This window comes from Mytilus californianus, unplaced genomic scaffold (assembly GCF_021869535.1).
Source record: "Mytilus californianus isolate M0D057914Y unplaced genomic scaffold, xbMytCali1.0.p SCAF_1, whole genome shotgun sequence".
NCBI classification, from domain to species: Eukaryota; Metazoa; Mollusca; class Bivalvia; order Mytilida; family Mytilidae; genus Mytilus; species Mytilus californianus.
Genome location: NW_026262581.1, coordinates 69,382,646 through 69,409,498, shown reverse-complemented (window position 1 = coordinate 69,409,498; position 26,853 = coordinate 69,382,646). Strand labels below are relative to the sequence as shown.

General features: G+C 32.1%; 1 protein-coding gene and 1 long non-coding RNA gene across 6 annotated transcripts in view; one reads left to right on the top strand and one right to left on the bottom strand.

The window, feature by feature from the left end:
• LOC127706598 (membrane-associated guanylate kinase, WW and PDZ domain-containing protein 2-like) overlaps window positions 1-26,853 on the bottom strand; it is a 106,443-nt gene that overhangs the window by 47,097 nt on the left and 32,493 nt on the right. For all 5 annotated transcript variants that reach the window (XM_052211256.1, XM_052211271.1, XM_052211278.1 and 2 more), the window contains 3 exons: window positions 2,823-2,880; window positions 1,785-1,843; window positions 588-695 (listed from right to left, as the gene is read on the bottom strand). In XM_052211256.1, the coding sequence (XP_052067216.1) occupies window positions 588-695; window positions 1,785-1,843; window positions 2,823-2,880 (225 nt within the window). The remainder of the gene's footprint in view (window positions 1-587; window positions 696-1,784; window positions 1,844-2,822; window positions 2,881-26,853) is intronic.
• Window positions 13,689-14,059, top strand: LOC127707360 (uncharacterized). The gene is made up of 3 exons (XR_007984817.1): window positions 13,689-13,824; window positions 13,863-13,904; window positions 14,023-14,059. It is a non-coding gene; the product is annotated as an uncharacterized LOC127707360 (long non-coding RNA).

The following is a 26,853-nucleotide window of genomic DNA, read 5'->3' as shown; positions in this document are numbered from 1 at the left end:
TCTTTGTTCTAGACATGCAATTCTCAAATCAATACAACATTTTACTTATATCTCAGAGAAAAAATCTCCTTAAATGGCTAGAAATTCAGGTAATTATAAAGGTTTCAGGTAACAAGATAAGAAGATAACTGTGCAACACATATAATAGCAGGGTAAATCTGGTATTAAGTTCATACATGGACATCTTTTAACCAGATTCACTAGTAATTAACCTAGCCTTTATCAAGACACTTACATAAATTAACACATACATATACTATAAATTCAGAAATTATTGCAAGCATTTATTTTTGCAATTTTGACATGTTCAACCAAAATTCAAGATATCAGAATATGAGTTCTTATTATTGCGATACTCAAACAGTCCCATTATTCACACTAATAAAATCCTCATCATTATTTCTGAATTTACAATACAATATATAGATATCTATATATATCAGAATTTCCAATTCATGTTTTAAATTGTGCTCTTTAAATCAAAATATAATTATTTCAAAAGCTGTCATCATACAGTTTTACAAGCAAGACATAAGCAATGTCAAAGACTCATAAACTTCAGCATCCACCACCTTAAAATAACATACCTGGAGGTGCTCCTCTATGGTGGTTCATCATATTGGAATCACTTGTAGAGCGTTTGGCAGAATCCTGACTTTTCTTTGTTCTAGGTAGAGTACTATTTAAATCATTTCCTGAAAATATAAACAAGCTACCATCAAGAAAGTTTACAGCAAAAACATTTCACACACAGTGATTTCACAATACTTAGATAAGATTTTCCTCTGATGCCCATGTTTCCACAATGAACACACATACCATAATAACACACTGCTTATTTGTGATCCAACTTACGCTGAACACACTATCTATCAGTAGATATCACACTAGTAAGTATAATAATTTATACATTATTTAAGACAGATACCTTGTTAAATTGAGGTCCCTTAATTTGTACCTTCTCACTGTTTTATGATGTAAGGGAATTGTAAAATGGATTGTCTCAGTTTGTATTTACTGATAGTTTTATGATGTAAGGGAGATAACTTTTCAAATTGTGTTGTCTAATGAGTTTGTACCTACTTATTGTTTCATAATGTACATGTAAGGGAGATAATTTTTAAAATTGAGTTCTCTTAGTTTGTATCTACTTATTGTGTTATAGTGTAAGGGAGGTAACTTGTTAAATTGAGTTCTCTTAGTTTGTACCTTCTGATCGTTTTACAGTGTGAGGGAGATAACTTGTTAAATTGAGTTGTCTTAGTTTGTTTCTACTTATTGTGTTATAGTGTAAGGGAGATAACTTGTTAAATTGAGTTCTCTTAGTTTGTATCTACTTATTGTGTTATAATGTAAGGGAGATAACTTGTTAAATTGAGTTCTCTTAGTAGTATCTACTTATTGTGTTATAGTGTAAGGGAGATAACTTGTTAAATTGAGTTCTCTTAGTTTGTATCTACTTATTGTGTTATAATGTAAGGGAGATAACTTGTTAAATTGAGTTCTCTTAGTTTGTACCTACGGATCGTTTTTATAATGCAAGGGAGATAGCTTGTTAAATTGAGTTCTCTTAGTTTATACCAACTGATCGTTTTATAATGTAAGGGAGATAACTTGCTAAATTGAGTTCTCTTAGTTAATACTTAATAACAGTTTTATTATGTAAGGGAGATAACTTGATTAACTAAGACTTTTGGCTAATGCTATTGGTTAATCAAAGTAACTGTTATCAAAGGAAAACAATCTGTTAACATTTAATTTTCTGTTGGCTTATGTAAAATTACCTTGAGTTCTCTTTGCTTGTGCTACAGGATTCTCATATTGTGTTCTTCGATTAACATGACTGTAATATATAAGTGTTGTAAGGGTTTTGTGTTGTAAATCATATATTACATGTAAACATTTCAAGTACAGATATTATATAAAAACATAAAGGACAAAACTAACCAATAATTGCCATTATAATGAAAAAAATGTTAAACACTCCAATTCTATATAATACAGTACTTCTTCTAATAAAGACAAAGGTCTCATCTCTTAAAAAAACCTGCATAAAAAAACTTAAACATGAAGAAAATGTACAAGGGGCTAGAAGGAGGGAAAACCAGAAAATTTGGCACCATAGGACTTTACAAAAAACATTTTATTCCATGGAAAGATGGAAGGGGAAAATGATATAAACAGTAAGTACCAACCATTATATAGTCATCAATGTAAATGGATATACATTCTTGTAGGTAGAAAAAAAACACAATTTAGTACAATGGAAAAAATATGTTCCTCTGAAGAAAACCAAAACAATAAAAATGTTCAGACCCAATAATCCTTGAAATAGCTCTTTTCCCCTCAGTATTACCGTTAAAATTATTGCCCATGAAAATAAACCTTAAAATTTCAGAAAGACATTTCTGGAAAACCCTTTAATAAAACTTCTCAAATCTATAGTTTGTCTTTACATAGAGGCTATGAATCTTACACAGATCCTCTATTTTGATTATGAATCAAGAGAACATTTCCATACAACATACAATATATTTTGTTAATTAATGTTAATTATTTTGAAGGAAGCAGCATGTTTATATACACTATGATTTTCTCAGTTGCATTATGCCATGACCTACATTTCTTAATCTCTGTTAGAAAAAACAAACTGTTTAAACTAACAAAGTATATTACTAACTAATCCATCAACATTCATATTAATGATATCCAACAAATCAGAAATTTTCTTTCAGAAGTCTTTAACTTTTACTCTAAAAACTAATTGTGTTTCAAAAAACGTAAGAATTATAAATGTATATCTCTGTTAGATGAGTACTCACTCGATGTAGTATGTTCCGTAATGTGGATCTTCTACTTTCTCCCAACCAAAGGGAAGTTCTGAAATATAAAGTACAAAACTTTCAGCCAATATGTCTATTCTAAATTGTTGTTTCCCTCAAACTGGGTACAATAAAAATAATATAACATTCTAACTAACCATTCTCACAAATAATAACTGAAAACAGGTGAAGAAAATAGAATTGGTGTTACCACTACTAAACTTTATCTGTCAATTAGCCTACTCAAAGTAAGCCCTCAGTCAGTTAAATGCATGCACAGTATCTAAATCATTTTTTTTATATCAAGTTCAGTCCTGAAATGTTTAGTTCCATTAAACTGTTCAAGACAAATCCCATAAACTTTAGAACTAATCTACTAACTTACCACTTGTTAAATAGTTTTATAACACAAAATTTTGAAAAGAGAAGTTTCTTATCATGGCTACAAAAAATCTGTGTTTTACACTTATAAATAGTTACAGCTGTGTTTATCATATTTACATCATCACACAAATACAGATGGTAAATCTATTACACAGTTTCCTGGAGACAAAGGAAGAAATTGTTTTACACAACATTTTTACTTTCTAAGTCTATGGGAAGTACAGGAGCCATTTAAATACTGATTATCATGAATCAACAAACACTAATTAAATACATGTACCAATATAAACAAACAAGGAATCATTATTTTTATTATTTCACAACAACAACAAATATTTTGAGTACTATTTCTGTATTCTAATTTCCAATGTCAATAATTCCAATGCTACAGATAAAGTACTGTTATCAACTAACGCATACATGTATTTTGTTAATTCCAAAAAGGATAAAATCTTACCCCAAGATGGTACTCAGATAAGAATCTTGAACGGCTTCTGATTGGATGATATAGGATTGGAATAACTTTTAATCGAAAACTTATCTAATTAGGTTTAAAAAATCTAGAAAATAAAATTCACATTTTACAAAGTATAGAAAATATCTTCCATTTCTGCACATCAGAGCCATTAAAAATATGCCTTTTTCATTAAGCAAAAAAAATAGACGATGTTGTTCAACTGCATTTTAAGTCAATTTTGCCGAATGACCATATATATTTTTTTTGGTTGTTATGCAACACTGGCATTTCTAGTAACAGGAACTCAGGTACCCGTTTTTTCCTAGTTAGTGTAGTCTTCGAGAAGTAAAATACGGAACACCACTGGTACCCTATGGAAAATGCATTGCAAATAATTGTGCTCCTGTAACCTGGTGGAGGTAGAGACTATAAATTTTGTTTTTAATAATCAGTACTTTTATTGCTGTCCTCCATCTTGACAATTGTTATGTTGAACATCAGATAAAACAATTTAAGTTCTATAAATAGTAACATAACAATTTCATTCAAACTTTAGGAGCAGTCAAAAACTTTTTGAATCTCCTTGCTATGTTCAGATTTCTAATGGCTAAATTTTGTTATCAGGGTTGACCTATTCATCATTTTAACAGTAATACCTTCTCAGACAAGACACATAACACAGGATGCCGCCAGTATCAGACAGGAATTCAGTAACATCTGGTACCCCTGTCAAAGAATTGCACTGATACTCATCACCCCAACTGTTGTAAATGTAAAAGTGACATTGGCTTCAAAGGTCAATCTTATTCCTAACACAGTATTTGATTCAAACCAATCAATTTTCTCACCAATCAAATCAAACCGTCTTGACATGTTTATTTATGGAACTTTTTTTCAGTTTAAAGGTTTTAAGACATTTCTATTTTAAGGTCAGTAAAAACAATTTTCCCTCAGATGGTTACCAAAGGTTCCCTATACATCATAACTATTTTTCTGTTTCACTATAGATAATCTGTTACAAATTACAATTAATGACAAAATTAATCTAATCAAAGAGCTGAAAGCTCTGAGGAAAAATGACGCCATTGTCTCTAATGTTGGGATATTTTTGATGCAAGTCTTGATTTTCACATAATTTACCTACTGAATCTTAGGAAACTTTTCAGTTCATGGTAGGTAGGCTGACTGACAATAGAATAGATATAAATTGTTTTCAATGTCTATGGCTTTTTCTATTTGTTTGTCAAGATATATATATATATATATTTTGTTAAAATTATTGACACTGAAGAAGGCTATTTGTTAAGCCGAAATATTTGTCAACACGATTTAATAACAACATCTTCGTATAATACCATCTTATATTAGTATCGTTGTGCAAATCTCTAGACTATATATATATACTTTTGGTATGATTTATTGGGCACTGCCTACTCCTTTCATAAAGTTTATGCATCTTTTAATTTTTTTTTAAAGTGAAAAAAATCAAGAAAGAAATAAAGACTTTTTGACAGGAAAAACTTCTGCCAATATCGCCATTTTGTTCTTTAATTGAACTAGCCCCTGCGATATTTGACCTATATTATGTCTGCAGCAGTAACAAATTGTAAACAAAATACATAGGCACCACGTGGATATAACCGTATTACTAATTTTCGCTTTTTTTAAAACTTCTTAAATTTTGATAAAGACCATTATCTTTCGTATGATTTCAAAATTTCGATTATTATTTTTTGAATGATTTTACAGTTCAGCTGACAAGGTTGACATTCTTTCAAGAACTGTTTTGTCTAGCGATAGCGATTTGTTATCATTGGTATGTAAAAAGTCCAAAACCATAACAATACGGATCTATTTATATTCTGATTTTTTTAAGGATTGTAAAGACATGCACATAAAAGCAAAAGCTCATATAAATATGAAAAATATACCAAAGGGATAGCTCAAAATACCATTTAATAACAATAAACATATGGACAGGTTAAGAATGAAATTCTGTACAGTACATAGGTATGTAAAATAAGGAACCGAGTTTGGAAGATGGCTTGGAAGCGATAAAATGACATCTGGTCAATGGTATAGTAAAATTGACGCTTTGACAGGGTCATTTTCCAAAAAATAAAGTTACAACTTGATGTTACCAAATGCTTAGTTGTTTCGTCTACACTTTTAACAAAATAAAATATACTTAAGAGGATCTTATCCTAATGAAATTTGGATATGAAATAGCAGATCTTTAATCTATTCCGTTGTTTCTAGAATTTTGTCTCATTGATGTATTCTTTATACCTTCTTTTATTCCTATTGTAGTTAAAAAAAAGTTAGATGTGGTATGTTTGCCAATGGTAAAACCATCCACTAGACTATTCAAGGGCATTGAGCAAAACATATACCATCTGCTTTTTTTTTAAGGCTTGTATTGTTGTTGGATGCTATCTCAGCGAAATGTTCCACATTTTCTTTCATTGATATTGTATCAAATGTCTAATGGTTTCTGTAACTGTTGTTAAGTTGCTGCCACATAAATGCCTGACATAAACCCCATTTTCTTTTATAAATGCTACAATGACTAACATAACAGTTTTATATTCATTTAACTTTCCACCTAATATTTAACTGACAGCATTTGTACAACCTTAAATATTCTAATTCAATGGTTGATATTATTTTTACTCTCCCATGAAATCAAGCTGAGATTTGTAATTACAAAATGTAAAATATAAACATCAAAGTTGCCTTTTATTTTTGCCATTTGAATGATAAGTTCTCTTGATAAATAGGGCGCAGCTTGATACGACCGCAGAGGTCGAACCCTGAACAGTTGGGGCAAGTATGGACACAACATTTAAGCTTGATACAGCTTTGCATTTGGATTGTGATTAAATATTTGACACAGCATAGGTTTCTGACACAGAATGAATGTGGTCTAAGAACTTAAAAAATTTAAAATTGGACATTCACCTATTATGGTCCAATATCCAAAATCTAAATACATGATTAGATTCAGCATATCAAAGAACCCCAAGAATTCAATTTTTGATGAAATCAAACAAAGTTTAATTTTGGACCCTTTTGACCTCAATGTGGACAAAGTTGATAACGGGGCCCAAAAATCAAAAATCTAAATACATGGTAAGATTCAGCATATCAAAGAACCCCATATATTCAATTTTTGTTGAAATCAAACAAAGTTTAATTTTGGACCAACTTGAAAACTGGGCCCATAATCAAAAATCTAAATACATGTTTAGATTCAGCATATCAAAGAACCCTAAGATTTCAATTTTTGTTAAAATCAAACTAAGTTTAATTTTGGACCCTTTGGACCTTAATGTAGAACAATTTGAAAACGGAACCAAAAATTAAGAATCTAAATACACGGTTAGATTCGGCATATCAATAAACCCCAATATTCAATTTTTGATGAAATCAAACAAAGTTTAATTTTGGACCCTTTGGACCGCAATGTGGACCAATTTAACACGGGGCCCAAAATCCAAAAACCTTATACACGGTTAGATTCAGCATATTAAAGAACCCCAAGAATTCAAGAATAAAACCCCATTGAAATTGGTCAAGAAATAAGCAATTTATACGAAGTATCTTCTTTTGCACAATACTGTGCAATTGAATATTTCTTGCTATTGCGCAATACTGTACAATTGACAATTTCTTGCTTTGTGCAATATTGTGCTATTGGATATTTCTTGCTATTGCGCAATACTGTGCAATTGAAGATTACTTGCTATTGTGCAATACTGTGCAATTGAAGATTTCTTGCTATTGTGCAATACTGTGCAATTGAAAATTTCTTGCTATTGCACAATACTTATTATATAAAAATTTACACATCCTGTTTGGTGTGTATCTCCTACCATATCATTATTATTTGCTTTTAAATATAAATCAGAAATAACCAACTTAAAATGGAAAATTTTAAAAGAAAAAAAAAAATCCCCCCCCCCAAAATTTTTTGAACCCCCTTATGATTCATCACCCCCAAACTCAATCCCAGCCTTCCCTTTGTGGTATGGTACCTTGCAGTACAATTTCAGAAAGATCCATACAGTTGAACACAAGTTATTGTCTGGAAACTAGAAAAATGCTTATTTTTGGCCCCTTTTTGCCCCCAATTCCTAAACGTTTCGGCAATTACCCCCAAACTCAATTCCAGCTTTCCCTTTGTGATATGGAACCTTGTAGTACAATTTCAGAAAGATCCATACACTTACACACAAGTTATTGTCATGAAACTAGAAAAATGTTTGTTTTTGCCCCTTTTTTGGCCCCTAATTCCTAAAATTTTGAGGCAATTACCCCCAAAATCAATCCCAGCATTCCTTTTGTGATATGGAACCTTGTGGTACAATGTCAGAGAGATCCATACACTAACACACAAGTTATGTCTGGAAGTTACAAAAATGCTTATTTTTGGCCCCTTTTGGCCCCTAATTCCTTTACTGTTGGTACCATAACCCCCAAAATCAATCCCAACCTTCCTTTTGTGGTATTGAACCTTGTGGTAAAATTTCACAGAGATCCATTCACTTAAACTAAAGTTAGAGTGCGAAAACCAATGTGTCTTCGGACGCTGACAACAACGACGACGACGACGCCGACGCCAACGTCATACCAATATACGACCACAAAAATTTTTTGGCGGTCGTATAAAAAGTAAACACAATTTTTTTGCCTGTGAAACTTTTAACTTCTAATGAAAAAAATGAACATATATATTAATATAGGTTACTTTATGTTGTTAATTAATACTAAAATTTCCCATTAAATAACAGATGACAGAAAGGCAATTATTACAAAATATTAACGTATGTTTTTATGATGTTCCACACTTAACCTGTTGTGATTTCTTGTATTATCTTTATGAGACCTAGCAAATCTTTATATATCCTGGATATTTTATCATGTACATTAAGCATTTCCTAAATTTTACATAAACAAAGCACAGTCATCATCAAATTTAAAAAAAACATCTATGCCCAACCATTCGCTATCACCTCCTCCCAAGTAACATGTGAACATGTCATAGATGATTACATGAAGTTTTAAATAACACACATCAAAACTTAGCTAAAGTTGCATGTACAGTTCTGGGATTTCTTTTCTTTTTTTTTAGTCTTGTTATTTGTATGGTAAATAATGTGAACATTGAGAACAACCATTTAAATCTAACTTATAGTTCATAAGAAGTGTTTGTGACAGGAGATCGATCCTATTTATGATCTATGATATGGCTAGAACTGTACAAATGTACTGGCTTGGCTTGAATTGTACAAATGTACTTGTTTGGCTTTACTTACTTGGAAAAACCCTGCTGAATCATGTGTGTAATTTTTCTCATACTTTGTTTTTGATACTGTACCTGCACAATTTTATTTAGCAAGAGTCTAATACAATGAATAAGTGAATAACTCACTTGTATATTATGAAAGCAAAAAAGCCTAGGAGGATCATGAACATCTGTTGGATTATCTTAAGATTTACACTAAAAACATAAGTTTTCCATTACTTAGAATGCCTTCTTCCTCATAGCACTATCTTTTTAATGATAGTTATTTATATCTATCTATTAATTAATCAATTTCTTCTCTTCAAACAGATTCACATTTCACATGCTATTTAATTATGTATACTTTAATGTAGTCTAAAATAATTTCACAATTAATACAATTATGTGTCAGAATTTCTAGTTCCATACAAAAACAGTGAGAATGAAATTGATATCTGATAGAAATTAATATACTGAAAGAACAACTGACCCATTTGCTTTCTTTTCAATTGCATTTTTCATAAAAACTATGTTTTCATTAACAAACATTATCACCAAAATTTCAACATAAAACAGTAGCACAAAGAGTTTTGATTTCTAACTGACCTTATTTGACTTCTGAATCTTTTCACAGATTTGTAAACATCCCAGATAGCACTCCTATCAGATTTCTACCAACTTGAAGAATGTATATTTCATGTATATTTCACTTCAGTCAAATGATGATGCGTTTTTATCATGAAGAGTATGCAGTGATTATGTGTATTGGGGGAAATAGAAGCTGGGTACACAATCAATGTTTAATTATCTCTAGCTTAAGTAGATGTGTGATGTAAGAGTGTGTCTCCTGGGGCTCCCTGTATCCACAGCACATTGGGTGGACAGATAATTTGTCCACTTCTTCATGTCTTTATCAGTTAATATCAATATCTTACTCTGAAACAGTTTATTTTTGTTGTCTTTGATTTCAGATGAAGCATGATAATTTACTTATCTTACAGAAATATTGAATCTGGGATGTGAAGTTTTGCACAGTCATGATGTAAATAGAATATCCATGTGAAATACTCCATCAAAATATATGTAGACTGTCTTATAATACCTATCTTTTATATGCCCTGAAACTCCTAGGTAAATACAGGTGATAAATCACTGTATCCTAATGTTTGGCTTGATTGATTGTTGGTGTTTGATGCCACTTTCAACACACTTGGATATATCAAGGCAGCCAATTTTTATAAGTGGTGGAAGCTGGAGTTCCCAGAGAGAACCACCAACATTCAGCAGGAATACTGACTATCCTACTAAATTAAGCTGAACTCACCTTGCAATGAGTGGGTTTGGAACTGACTACTTCAATGTTGACAGGCTAGAGATCCCTGTAGAAGAATTTCTTAGACCTCTCAGCCTTCGAGGCCCCTTTATGTTGACAGGCTAGAGATCCCTGTAGAAGAACTACTTAGACCTCTCAGCCTACCGAGGCCCTTTTAAGTTGACAGGCTAAAGATCCCTGTAGAAGAACTACTTAGACCTCTCAGCCTACCGAGGCCCCTTTAAGTTGACAGGCTAGAGATCCCTGTAGAAGAACTACTTAGACCTCTCAGTTTACCAATGCCCTTTTAAGTTGACAGGCTAGAGATCCCTGTAGAAGAACTACTTAGACCTCTCAGCCTACCGAGGCCCTTCTAAGTTGACAGGCTAGAGATCCCTGTAGAAGAACTACTTAGACCTCTCAGCCTACCGAGGCCCCTTTAAGTTGACAGGCTAGAGATCCCTGTAGAAGAACTACTTATACCTCTCAGTTTACCAAGGCCCTTTTAAGTTGACAGGCTAGAGAACTACTTAGACCTCTCAGCCTACCGAGGCCCCTTTAAGTTGACAGGCTAGTGATCCCTGTAGAAGAATTACTTAGACCTCTCAGTTTACCAAGGCCCTTTTAAGTTGACAGGCTAGAGATCCCTGTAGTAGAACTACTTAGACCTCTCAGCCTACCGAGGCCCTTTTAAGTTGACAGGCTAGAGATCCCTGTAGAAGAACTACTTAGACCTCTCAGCCTACCGAGGCCCCTTTAAGTTGACAGGCTAGAGATCCCTGTAGAAGAACTACTTAGAGCTCTCAGTTTACCAAGGCCCTTTTAAGTTGACAGGCTAGAGATCCCTGTAGAAGAACTACTTAGACCTCTCAGCCTACCGAGGCACCTTTAAGTTGACAGGCTAGAGATCCCTGTAGAAGAACTACTTAGACCTCTCAGTTTACCAAGGCCCTTTTAAGTTGACAGGCTAGAGATCCCTGTAGAAGAACTACTTAGACCTCTCAGTTTACCAAGGCCCTTTTAAGTTGACAGGCTAGAGATCCCTGTAGAAGTACTACTTAGATCTCTCAGCCTACCGAGGCCCCTTTAAGTTGACAGGCTAGAGATCCCTGTAGAAGTACTACTTAGACCTCTCAGCCTACCGAGGCCCCTTTAAGTTGACAGGTTAGAGATCCCTGTAGAAGAACTACTCAGACCTCTCAGCCTACTGAGGCCCTTTAAGTTTGAACACTTCAAAACTATGTCATTAGAAAAGAATATAACACCATAACATTGGTCAAAAGGTTACAGAGCTTTTGGCCCACAATGACCATACAGGAAAATTCTATCAAATCATCAAATTTTCTTTTTAACAGTCCATTAATCCTATAGTCAAATCATTGCTTGATTGTAATGTGTGAACAGATTTTGTCTGTCGCATGGCTATATATGTCTCCATGAATAAAATGTAATCTAGGAGTGATAGTCATTTACTTCAAGCAGCAAATATTTCATACATAACCAGGAAGACAATTCTTGGTTATATTTTGTAGTAACTCGAGTGTTTACTCATAGGAGAATATCTCATTTTCTTACCTCTTCTTCAATTTTCAATATCGGTAATGGTTTAGTAAACATTAGGGGCTATTTTTTTTTCTTATTCAGTTTGCAGTAGGCAAACCTGAAATGATATAGTATCAAGTGTGACCTCTTGTTGAAGCTCTCTGACTTCTTTATTGACATTTTCAGTACCAAAATTTGACAGTATCTACATTAACACTGATAATCAGTGATTAGGAAGGCCCTATACATTAAACATGCAATCTAAAAATATTTGTTTCTAGTAACAGATCCTTGTAAATAATAATTTTAGGCCATCTTATTTACCTTAAGATGGAAATTTTCTAGTGACCGTCAAAAAAAGAATCAGCAAAAAAACACTGTTTCTTGTTACTTCATAGGTGTTTGTGGCAGTGGGAGTAAATTGGCAATTGTACTATGTCAGTACTTTGTATATTAAATTATGTCAAGTATGAATTTTATTCTTGTTCTTAATTCAATAAATAAATCCATCTTTTAATATTATATGTCATTTGACATTCAAACAAAGGAAACATGGTGAGGTTATGTTTGTCCTTACATATGAACAAAGGTACATAACTCTTGTGGTTTTCAAAACAAATATAGTAAGGATAAGCAGAGTTATCTCTCTTATATCAACTATTTGAAGACTGTCATTTTTGTTATATCAGTAAGCATATACAATAGCATAACCATTCAATAAAAATGATTTCTAGATTATTTCAGTTGTAATTTCCATTAGTGAGTTGGCAGTCATTAAAATACAATTACCATACAGCTCTGTATAATGTGAAATTTCCAAGAGATTTAACAAAATTTATGTGTTTTGAACCTTTATATCAATCATAACCCATCTTTGATATGATCTGATCAATAATATATATGACATACAACATAAGTATATTAAGTTTATCCTCAGCATGTGACGTCAGTAATGTATCTTTATATGATTTCCCATGATAATATTTACTAATTATATTTCTAGAACTCTATACAATCCTTTTTATGACCAACTCATGTCAGATTGATCCTTTTTTTTAATGATGATAAGTTTTCAATTTTCCTAATAGGAGACGTACAATTTTTATATTCAGAAGTAGATAAACAGATATCAGATCAATTTAATTAGTAAGCGTTGTGTCTTTTTTCAGTATATATCTAATGCATATAATTATATATTAAAAGGGGGATTGGAATTTAAAGAAACTACTGTCATCCCACAAAATGTTCATGAGCCTGTCGCAAGTCAGAAACTACAAAAGTTGCTGTCTTTTAACATTAGAGCTGTGTTGGACAAATATCGACCTTATGCAAAGTCTGTAGCTGTTTGAAAATTGCATTGATATAAGAACCTTATAAAACAGACCAAAATTCTTCTTTTATTTCGTATTTGAATGTTCCAAAATCATTCAAAGTCTTGTACATGTACACATGCACTTGCATAAGGTGGATTTCTATCGGACACAGCTCTTAATGTTCTTATATAAGGTGGATTTCTATCAGACGCAGCTCTCAATGTTCTTATATAAGGTGGATTTCTATCAGACGCAGCTCTGTTCTTATATAAGGTGGATTTCTATCCAACACAGCTCTGTTCTTATATAAGGTGGATTTCTATCTGACCCAGCTCTGTTCTAATATAAGGTGGATTTCTCTCCGACGCAGCTCTGTTCTTATATAATGTGGATTTCTATCCAACACAGCTCTCAATGTTCTTATATAAGGTGGATTTCTATCAGACGCAGCTCTGTTCTTATATAAGGTGGATTTCTATCCGACACAGCTCTCAATGTTCTTATATAAGGTGGATTTCTATCCGACGCAGCTCTGTTCTTATATAAGGTGGATTTCTATCTGACCCAGCTCTGTTCTTATATAAGGTGGATTTCTATCCGACGCAGCTCTGTTCTTATATAAGGTGGATTTCTATCCAACACAGCTCTCAATGTTCTTATATAAGGTGGATTTCTATCCAACACAGCTCTCAATGTTCTTATATAAGGTGGATTTCTATCCGACGCAGCTCTGTTCTTATATAAGGTGGATTTCTATCCGACACAGCTCTCAATGTTCTTATATAAGGTGGATTTCTATCCGACGCAGCTCTGTTCTTATATAAGGTGGATTTCTATCCGACACTGCTCTGTTCTTATATAAGGTGGATTTCTATCCAACACAGCTCTCAATGTTCTAATATAAGGTGGATTTCTATCCGACACAGCTCTCAATGTTCTTATATAAGGTGGATTTCTATCCGACGCAGCCCCGTATCTTATATAAGGTGATTTAAGTGTTTATGGTATATCTTTGATAGTCTCTGTTTAATTATTCACAATTTTTCTAGACTTGGCAATTTAGAGCTGAACATGTTTAGATGTCAGTTGATTATTTGTGGTGTTGAGTTTCTATCTGTTCACCCTGAACCTCTTGTTATTCATAGAGGTGAAATGGATTCAAGTTGTATTTAAACACCATACAGTAATATTAAAACAAAATCAGAATTGTTTATAAAATATTGGATTAAATAAAGTGTCAATCACCTTGAGAAAATAACTGTAAGCTAGATTGACCAGTATCAATGGCAGAAAATGAGAGTATATTGGATAGGGACAGAATTTTAGCCTTGCAACAAAGCCACCTACAGACCCTTCAAAGAGTTGTTGCAAGGGTTCTTAACTTGCAGAGAGCGTTTGGCTGTCTTAACACATGGCATTGGCTTTATCATCCCTATTCTGACAGGATGTGGCTAAGAATTTATACACCCTGCATCCAAATGGACACTCCACTTTGGCAAGCATTTCACTGGCGCTCAGAAGACGACCAAATGATGACAATATTTCTATACCCAAGTAAATACTTTGAGTGCTGTAAGTTTGAGTATACCTGATACATGCTCAGAGTCAGATTGACAGTTAATGGTATATTACCATAATTATTCCACGTGAAAGAAAATGGAATAATATTATATATTTCATCTTCACTGTAACATATTTTTTGTCTACAATTTATGTCAAACAATAGGGGGGACAATTGCCAATATTTTAGGCTATTAATTACACCTTAACCTAGACCTGTCTTTAACCTAGTGACCAAAAATTTAAATTCCCCCCAAACTTTTAGTATGCGTATAATCCATATATGTACTGCGATCTTGACCTTGATCTTTAACCTGAATTAAAATTTCAGTTTAACAATAGCTGCTTTGACCTTGATCTTTGATCTATTGACCCCAAAATTAATAGGGGTCTTCTTCAACCCCTCATCGCATTGGCCATTATCAACCCAACCATGGTTTTGAAAGATATTCTTATGAATAAAAAGATATAGTCAGGAAACTGTAATATTTTAGATCTTACAGTATTGATGAATTGTAATTCCTTAGAAATCAATTGTTCATGGATTTCACTGGTTACATTTGAACCATAAATTTATATGTTCAACAAAGTGAAAGTTTTCTACAGTTTTTTAAGAAGACATTGGCAAAACGATGAAATCTAATTTTTTCTCAACCCATTAAAATTGGTATCTACGAAAATAAATGAATACACAGTATAAGGAGTTGACTGGTAATTTTGGTTGAAATACAAGATATGTAGGTCTTAATTAGCATTTATATTATCTTGTAACAACTGCCAGATCTTCTTTATTTGATACAATTTTTAAAATGTTATGCAAGTTATTACATACCCTCATGTTTTATTTCTAGCTGTGGTGACCATGTTGAAATATAATCTAGAGTGACATTCTAGACACCAAATGGATCACACATCGAGTTTGGTTTAATTTAAATCGTTTCAGTAGCTTGTGGGGAGATTAAGATCTTTGAAAAACAAACTACAGCCACCATGTGATTACAAAAGCTTGTGTGGTTCTTTTGGCAAGGTGAGCTAAAAAGTTATATAAGACAAACTGTACTTCTTCAAATGAATCAACTGAAGGCTAACAGGAAGGACCCTAAATGTTGGATATATCTTCAAAGTTTATACAATGTAGTCAAACCACTTCCAGAAAAATACTAGCTGAATACAAATCTGAACTAAGTCTAATTAACGACTGCTTGCAGTTAATTCAAATTTACACTTAATCAAATTTTGTTCTCAGTATGAAAGTTAATATTACAGTACATTCAACAAAACACTGCAATTTATCATAGTTTTCAAAAAAACACTTTACTACACAAAATACTGTTTAAAATCTTTTCTATTTCATTACTTTGTACTGAACTGTTGTAGCTTAAGTGACCTCAGTTTTCTGTCCATTGAGACAAAAGAAAATTATTTTTTGCAAAAAAAAAAACAACCCAACTTTTTCCAATTACAAACTTTTGATTCATTACAAAGATAAAATAGCAAAGAAAATTAAGCTATGACTTTCTGCCTATTGATAAGTTATCTACTGTCTACTTTACATCTGTACAAATGTTGTTTATTATTTTGTAGATTTCTTGACATTCTGATGCTTTTGCACTGACATTGGCTTTACACTGTAGATACATGATTACATCACAGACTGAGTCAGCTGTTGTCATTCTCATATTCTTTTTTCTCAAAAGTCTTGAAACATCAATATCAATGCCTTCATAACACCTGGATAAATAATCAGCACTAAACACATTACTTGTAATACATTAAACTGTGGTCATTTAGATGAATCAGTACCACCCATGTCATAATCATTTGAAAAGTAAAAATAATTTGGACACTTAAATAATTTAACAGGATTTGAACACTTGATGAATCATCAAAAATACAGCCATGATGAAGACCTAAAAGATGCAATTGTTAGAAGCAACAAAAATTCAGAAAAAGAAGGATTTTAGACTCTTAAAAAAATCTATAGAATAACAAAACATGGACAACCATGTGAAACAACAGATACTAAATTCATTTTTATCCAGCAAGTTCAAACCAAAGACTTTCAATTGGTTTTGCTTACTCTCCACTAAACAGGGAGTATTTTAAAATAGAGCAAAAATTGGTGGGCTTGTAATTGGTGTCAGAATAATGTGTCTGGGTAGGGTAACATGTCTTCCTGCAGTCAGCTGTTACCTTTTGAACTAGCAGTTGAAAATCTAAATTGTAATGTCAGTATTCTTCAAAGCAAGGATCATATTCACATCACTACAGCATGCTCTGCTCTAAATATGCTAATTAACATCTATTCATTCATAGCGTTTCTTTAAGGTAAAAATATAGTTTTTTTTGGAGATTTCAATTTCAAGTGTAAAGTACATTTAGTAGCATGTTAAAAAAGTTCTTATATTCAATATCTCTATAGAAATCCATTTTTAGAAATGCTTAACACAGTCACAACTCTCCATAATTTATTAACACTGAGATTGCTTGCATTGCAACGTTCAAACAAGAGTGCACATACAGAAATGTCAAGCCTGCTGTACTGACCATTGATTTTATGTTGAAAGTCTTAAAGATAAAGGTTTTACTACAAGTATCACATAAAATTAACATTTTTAAAGATCCATGACAATGAGGACAAGGTCAGATAAATCCTGCCAGACAGACATGTTCACCTTACAATTATTCCACATACAAAATATAAAGTTGACCCATTACTATAATATGGTAATTGAAAAACAGACCAAAACACAAAAACCTAACCAATGAACCATGAAAATGAGGTCACGGTCAGATGATACCTAACATACAGACATGTACACCTTACAATTATTCTGTACACCAAATATAGCTGACCTCTTGCTATAAGTATTTAAAAAACAGACCAAAACACAAAAAACTTAACACTGACCAATGAACCATGAAAATGATGTCAAGGTCAGATGAGACCTACAAGACAGACATGTACACCTTACAATCATTCCATACATCAAATATATTTGACTTATTGCTTATAGTACTTGAAAAAAACAGACCAAAACACTTAAACTTAACATTGACCAATGAACCATGAAAATTAGGTCAAGGTCAGATGAATCTTACCAGACTGACATGTACCCCTTACAATCATTCCATACACCACATATAGTAAACCTACTGCTTATAGTATCTGAGAAACAGACCTTATCACGTAACTTAAACCTTGATCACTGATCCATGAAATGAGGTGAAAGTCAGGTGAATCCTGTCTGACAGACAGGTAGACATTGCAAGGAACCCATATGCCATATATCCTATTACTCATAATAATAAGTGAGAAATTCACATGACAAAATTCTTTTTTTTTTCAAGCAATCACTGAACCATGAAAATGAGGTCAAGGACAATGGACATATGACAGACGGAAACTTCGTAAAATAAGGTATCTGCATACAAGGTATGAAGCATTCAGGTCTTCTACCTTCTGAAATATAAAGCTTTATACAAATACTTTAAACTGCCAGATAGTAATCACTATGTCAAGCATACTTTCGTCGCAGGCGAGACAAACATGAAAGTGATATTTAGATATGAACATAAATCTATGCATGTACAATGACAAAAATACATGTCTAAAACCTACAGATTGGACAAGAGGAAAATGGTGGAGTCTAAAAGAGACTGTGCTTTTAATTGAACTCTTGGGAGACCATTATATATAATGTGTCCTGGATTAGCTGGAAAAAACACCAAAGAGAAACCTGGAAATTTTAAATGAAAATATATATACCGGTATATATTATGCATAGGTATAAGAGACAGAACCCCAATCTCAGGCCAAACTGATTCTTTTTATATTGCTATGTTAATGCATTGGGTCTCAAAAGATTGATTTAGATCGATCTTGCTGGAATAAATGTAAATACGAACTGGTCTTTTTAAGATCGATTCAAATAAAAACCTGTTCAATTTTGTACAAGTCTAAACAGGGTCTTACACTTTAGGAAAATTTTCTTATTCTAATTCTCTGGTGTCCACTTTCTTCGGACAAATATATTACAGTCATGCTAAGGAAATTGATAAAAACAGTTTTTTGTCTTAGCACAGCTGCTTCTATTTTGTATGTCTATCAACACAGCCCAAACTAAATGGCAAATGTCACAATTCTTTTCTTAAGTATTATGTTTCAATTTTTACTATCCATCCCTTTTCCAAACATTATCTTTCAATCAGTTCTTTATCTTTCCCATTCTACACTATTTTATATTTTTTCAATCATTTCCAAACTCTATGATATTAAAATGTGGAAAAAAATGCAATACTCTATAATTCTTGTTTTCCAAACATGAGAGATGCAGTTCATGACCTCAAAACCAAAGAGCACAATACAACCTTAATGAAAACCAGCTATGATGATGATCTGAGTGCCAATTAAAATTCCTAGACTTTGACAACACAATGTAATTACCCCGACAATGTCTTCCATAACTAATACAAACAATCCATCCATCAATCCTTGCCTTACAACCATTCTTAGCATGTAATATTGCCTAATTCATTATACCTATGGTAAACCATTTATCATGCATAACTAATGTAGCAAGACCTCAGATGATTACTAAAAAAACATCAAAGATAATAATGGTCCATTTATACTCAGGTTCTGTGACAAGGTATCAAGCATGAAGAGTTCAGAGGGAAAACATTGTCAAAAGACAAAAACCCAGCTGAAAAAAGATATAAAGTTCTTCAAATATGTTGTACAAGAATGTCAATAAACAATGCTGATGTCATCATAATAAGAAACAGAGTCACAGGTCTGTGACATGTCAGTATGTCAAAAGACTGGGCTCAGAATGGAAGCAATCATAACAAAACATAACATATTTCAAATGAACAGAAACTAGAGGCTCCAAGAAACCTGTATGGTTCACCTTGTAATTTTGCATACATTGATACAATGCAACAAGAATATTTGTGAATGGAAATTGTATGGACCAAAATCTTGTCATGCTGATCATTTATGCTTGACCAAATTTCTGTATATCAATTACAAATTTTAGGGAGATTAACTCCAAAATGTGATATCCAATTTTTCTCATAATTTAAAGGAATTGACAGAAGATGATTCCCAGTGATTGTGGCAATACCTCACCTGACCCAACGGCCAGTTCAAGTTCAGTGCAGGTAAAAATAGATACTGACCAATAAAAAGTATTTTTTCAAAAGTTAATTGATTTAAAAAAATTGTGAGTAGTATAGTACTAAGGAAAACAAAAAAAAACAAAAATACCCCCTTCTTTTTCTCTATATCAAAAATCTCCTCTAACATATTGTTTAACTGGTTAGACTTTCAGATTTCAGTTTGTAGTTTTTAAAACCACTATTAAATATTGGACAGTTCTTAAAACTAATTTAACACTTGAACCCATGAAATCTAGTAACATGAATTGTATGCCAACTTATCAAAATATTTGCATCTTCTTCTTTTCTAGACTACATGTATTTGTACTTTAAATACAATCTAAATGAAACTGCATTAACCTGGTTTCAACTTTCATTATATCTCTTATCTAATCAAATCTATTTTTGATAATTTTTGCTGTCTTCAATAATAAACTGTAACTAAAGAATATATACTAAGAGATCAACATCTGACTAAGTAAAACGTATTATAGGTAACACTAGTTTATACAAAGGAGTTTGATATTCTAAATATATAACAGGTGAAAATGAAGAGATCAATTAAAATCTTATTAACCAACTTTCAAATTACAAAGTACTGGTATTTGTTTTTAATTCATTTTTGTTAATAAATGTAAAATTTATATGTGATAAATCAAATAATTCAACTTTATTGAAAAAAGGAACCCCCTCAGAGAGCCCCAATCTTAAACAATAATAATAATGATGTTAAGATATCTATATCAAAGAATATCAGAAGTTAAAATGGGCCATTTACATTAAATATTTTAAGTTCATGAACATTTAATTCTTATGTGTTACTTATGTAGGTACGTGGCTTAGAACCGTACAAACTGCAACTAACATTGAATCCATGTTATTCTTATATGTTTCTATCTAATCTAAAAAACCAGAAGGTTTATTGTAAAAAAAATTTAAATCCATGCACTGTTAACACAGATCATCATTGACTCTAAAGCTTAATCATAATGAAACTGATTAATAATCATTTTTAAGCCCGTAATATTTTGTCTTTTTTAGCCAAGGTCTATATGACAGTGGCATGCAAGCAGTATACAATCAACAAAGGACACCAGCAAACAATATGACGACTTTGATAAGAACTACACAATACTTGCCTTTACTAACTTTAAACACCACTTTACATCTACAATCTTCTCCTTTGCCATGTTTTGCACATTCAGTTAACGGAATGATATGTCCAGGCTTTGTCGGTATTGCTATACCATTTATCATAATGATACCAGAGTCACTGGTCCCACTACTGACACTTCTAGAGGGACTATTTTCCATGGCGATACCCGACTCACTGGTCCCACTACTAACACTTCTAGCAGGACTATTCACCATGGCGATTCCAGACTCACTGGTCCCACTACCAACACTTCTACTTGGACTATAAACCATGGTAATATCCGACTCGCTGGTCCCACTACTAACACTCCTAGTGAGACTATCAAGACTGTTTTTGGATACACTATCACTATTGTCAGAGAGACTTTTAGCCGGTCTCTCATCACCATCTATTACTCCAGAAACATTAGTAACATCAGATTTAATATCCATGTCTATAATACTGCTTTTTCCTCTCCCTCCACTAACTTTTTGTAAAAGAACCATAGTCCAATGTCAGTTTCAATCGATTAGTACCACAAATAACGATAAAACCAAAATTTGCAATCACTTTAATGAAGACACTTAAGTTATGCTTCCAAATTACAACGAAAATAAATATATCAATAGTTAAAGTCATTGGTTTGGAAACAGTTTATACTATGCCATCAATACAAATCACATGAAGACTTTGGTGTCGTCACCTCATATTTTTGAACCTCCATGTTTCCATCCATTATAGTCTTACACAAATAATAAGATAAAGCACTGACAAGATCCTGATGAATGGACTGTTCGGTAATTATCCTGTGGAGTTTTGACGAGTTTATAATTAATTGGTGATTACTAACTTGTGTGGTGCATAGGAAATCCCTGTCCAGTTCTAATAATTTTACAAAAACATTTTCTCCATAAAAAATATATACCTATATAAATATCTATACAAATCTGCACAAATCATGTCCAGTAGAATAGATATATATATATCCAACTCAATAGACCTGTCCCAATGTTTCTAATTACTAAAACAAGATAACAAGTATTCACAGTGTGTCTGTAGGATTTATATTTAATTGAAAATGAAACGGAACACCTCTAATTTAATTTAACTCCCTTTCAACAATTGTTCCTGGTGGGTGAATGTTTTTAATCATATAATCAACAGTATATCCAACAACAGTTTTCATTAAAGCATGATGAATATCATTTTGACCTAGTATCAGTGAATAATTCCCATTTAATCTGCACAAATACGAGTTGCATTAAATCAAGACAAACATTGAACACAAAAAATTATTTTCACTCTTTGATGATAATATGAATTGTAATTTGAACACATTTGTCTGTAATTTTAGCAAATTTTCCATAAACTCATTGCAGGTTCCATATGGATTTATATAGTTTTTTTTTTTTCCAAACTAAACACAAATGTGACATGTGCAATCTGTCAAAAAATCAGTTAAATATGTCAGAAGTAATTCACGATCCTTGGATCAAAGCTGTCCTTTCTGCATACCACAAGTGCAAAGATTTCAGATCTCCTTAGAATTTGTTTAACTACCTAGAGTTACATAAGATCTCCATCAAGTTCTAAGACAATGATAGGAGGAGATAAGGCCGGCCTCAGATAGACATGATGAATGTAAAACAAAGGTCTCCTATCATCAACAGTATTTCACTTTCAATCTACAAGTTCTAAGGTTTCAAATCGCCCACAGAATATAGATGTAAAAACTATGTGATAAATTTAAGTTTTAAACAAGTGTCATCAATATTACAATGTCTGAAATTCTTATTGAAGTCAATACTGTTTATCTGACTATTTCCAAAAAAAAAATTGCCAACTATCCTTCAACAGCATAGAAATATGCTATTCACTAATTGATGTGAAGATCCAGTGCGCTCATCATAAAGTGTGGCTTTACTGTAGTTAACACGTTATCTAATAACAAACAGGTTTCTAATAATTTGTATTTATTTAACATCAGATAATGAACACTATATTACTCCTCAGCATAAAATTCTTACAACTGATATTAGTATAACTTTCCAGTTTTGATCAGTTGTGCTTGATCATTGGAAAAAAATCTAAGGTCATGATCTATTCCACTGCTTACCCAATTAATCCTAAATTAACAAGGTGTTTGGTTTCCAGTTTAATTAAAACTTCATTTAATTTTCATGCTGCTGTCCGGAACGTTATTCATAATTAATGAATAAATCATTTAAACCCTAAAATTACACCAATTTCTAATATCTGTATTTCCTTTCTGTTCACCCTAGAAAATTTAAATACAGCAGCGAAAATGATAAAAAAGCAGGTGTTTTCTGTATTAAATTTTCACTTTTTTGTCAAATATTTTTGGTAAAACGAAGACCTTTATTTGTGTTTTGATGACCTCAGCTGTCGACAGGTAATCTTCAGGGTCGGTACATTAATTACTCCTCAGGAATATACAAGTATGGCTCCTGAAGTTTGATTTTATCTTCTACTAAAACTTTCAAGCTATTTCACAGATTTAAGAGATTATGAAACCAGTAAGTAGCTATATCTTTACTTTAAATGTGTCCTGGTATCACTGAACTTTTGTTGATCAGTAAATATTTGATCATGTACTCACAAAACCTTGATGCTTTATATCCCATTACAAACAACTTCACAGGTCTTATTCAACATGGTCAAAACTGCATCAGATATTCCCCTATCTAATGAACACAAAAACAAACTTGTATTGAATGGAAGTTTCCCTGACCACTTATCAGATGTTAAGATCTTCCCCAGTAATATGATGACCATCAATGACCATCCAAACTGAAGCTTCTATAAATCCCTGAAGAGACCAGTTTTATCAATCAGATTCAACTTAGCAGTACTGTAAGCAAGAATCTAAAAGTTCATACAGTTCCAGTAAAAAGTTTAAAATATCATTTCTTCATGTACATCTCAAATAATATTATAAAATTGATAAAAACTTCCTCTTCAATTCTTTTGTGAAACAGTTTTTGCACTAATGTATTTCCATCATCCCTCCATTTAAATATTTGACAGAACTGAGTACCGATATTTACTACTCAAAAAACATTTTGATCAACTTCCCTTTAGATCTGTCACCATTTTCTTCTATGTTTACACAATCAATGGCAACTTTATATTTTATAAAAGGTAGAATTGTATACATTTAAAACTTTGATCAATACCATCTGTTTCAGAAAAACATACAGAAGCTTAGGTCATCTTAGCCAGACTCCCATAAAGTCTTGGGTCTCCTAAAGTTATAAACAATTTATGTATATATCTAGACTTTCTAAACCTCCTTCAGACCTGAGTAATACTTCTGTCACAGTTTAATCTATTTTTATTTTTCTCATCACTTAGTCATTTATTATTGTTCTAACGGATATTTATCAATACACTAATATTGAATATTAATTTCTGATCACATTGACTCACAGTTTTCTTCCTTCATACCTTATAGGTAAGGTAGGAAAAGAGATTTTTTTTTGATAAATCTAAAAGAATCTACACAAGTTAACTGTGTCAAATAAATGTTCAATTATTTCCCAACTAACCTAAAGCTATCCCACAATGAACCATACAATCACACATTCTTATTGTCAATCAATTTGTCACTTTCAATAATCAATTACCTTTAAGATGAAACTGATAAGTATTGACAAAAACCCTTTTGTTTTAAATTAACTGCTCTCTAATTCAAAAATCTCAATCAAATTGCTTTCCCTTATAAAACACTTGGAATTTTTTAATGTCAAAAAGAGCAAAAGTTGGTTTACTTAAAAGATTAAACACTGAGATTAATCAAGGTATTATGGACTATAAAACAGCTGTTATGATGCAGTCACAAAGAGGCTTTAAGATCCAGGCGACGACTGTAACATTCCTATAAGGATTTTTTTACCTGTTGCAAACCAGTATTTAATTACACAAATCATATTGTATCCCCACTACAGTTATATCCAAGGTTTTCAATGATAAACATACTAACATCTGCCTTTTTTTTTGTTATCAGTATCGAGGACTTTTTAGTTGTTGTTAGATCTTTTTAACATAATATATTAGCGTTCTCTTGGTAGCCTGATGTTTGATGGATGATACTTATTGTTCCATACTGTAACAGCTTTTTTCATTTTCATTCAACTAATTTTGAAACCCAATTTCAATTGAACATTTTTTTATAATTTATACTGACCATCTGTTATATTTACAACCTTTTTAACTTTTTCTTTCCATATTTTGAGAAAGAAATATGATTTTGTAATGACAGAATACTGTGTAAGATACATTTTTAATGCCATGTTTATTAAACATGCATGGAGGTTTGTAAGGAACAAAACATCTTCTAAGAGAAAATAGCAATTCAATGCAGGTGATAAAATAAACCTGAAAACAATCCAAGATTGTATAGACTGTTGACACAACCTAGATAACAATTGTTTTTAGCCATTGATTGGACATTTTATATCAACAGTGTGAACTAAAATATCAAAATATTGTCAGGATCCTGGAACTTCTATAATACATTGTACATGACAGAAAATCTATTTGTGGAAGTGATTATTTCTCTTCTGACATCAGAAACTAAATTTAAAATGTCTGAATAAAATCTTATTGCTGTGAAGTTTACATTTATATAAAAAAAAAGAAGAAGATATTTGCTGTATTATGATTCAAACCTACAAAATTAACAGTACTATGACAATTCTATTCTTTTTTAGTTTTGTTACTACATGTTAGATTTGTTGAGTGAGAGATCTAATTAAGACCAAGGATTCAATGGCTGTCTAAAAGTGCATGATTCATGCAAACTTTTCAGCATCAATGGGTCATTTGAAAGATCTTGCAACCACATGAAACAGATTTATAAAACATATGTTTATTGATCTCCAAAAAGTCTTAAGAAATAAGTGTTCCCTAGAGGGCTGTTTTGTTAATTTAGGTCCCGTCCTTTAAAATCTTAATAAATTCCGTTTTGCACTCTATATAATCCCCAGATCTTTCAAAACCAATGACCATCCTTTCGGTCATAATCCCCAAAAAATTCCTAGAGAAAAAACTAATGAGGATATCAATCTTAGACAGGTTGTACTGGTAATAATATTGTTGCAGTTTCTGGTATTATTATATCTTGACACCTTTCAGATATATTATGCTTATTAATTCTTTCCCACACTAGAGTTGAACATGACAAGGAAATGGTGCACATTAAAAGAAGCAGTTAGCCCATTAACAGTATATTATCACCTGTTATATAACACAGATCCACACCATGTGTAGCTAACCATAACAATAGATATATAATAAGATAAGAATTTTATTAATCTAATCAAGAACCCATAAAGGGCATCATTTACAACAATATTAAGCACAATATGATTGGAAAAAAGAAAAACTATATCCTAATATAATACTATCATATATTGGACAGGATCAGAGCCTATAATATATAATGTCTTAAACTGATAATAAACAGTGTCAGACTCCAGACATGGTACTGCCCTCAAACTGACACTCAATTACCTCCCTTTGATAAACAACAAAGTTATCCTTACCCTGGTATAGCATCTCACCATCTGTGATTTCTGTGGTATGTTTTTTTTATGTAACTCTGGACCATTAATTTGTATAATTTCTAAAACATTGATTTACCCAAAACATTGATGTACCCAAAAGTATACCAAACATACTGGGTGCTATTGCTAGTGCTTTAAGGTATCTGAGATTTTCTGTTCTGTACTGTAACCTACGCAAATTTTATTATTTCATATTCATTGTGACTTCAATTGTACAGGCTGTTCAAAAACATGGTAAATATACTGAGGGATATTATTCAGTATTAACTTCAAACAATGGGACTGCCACT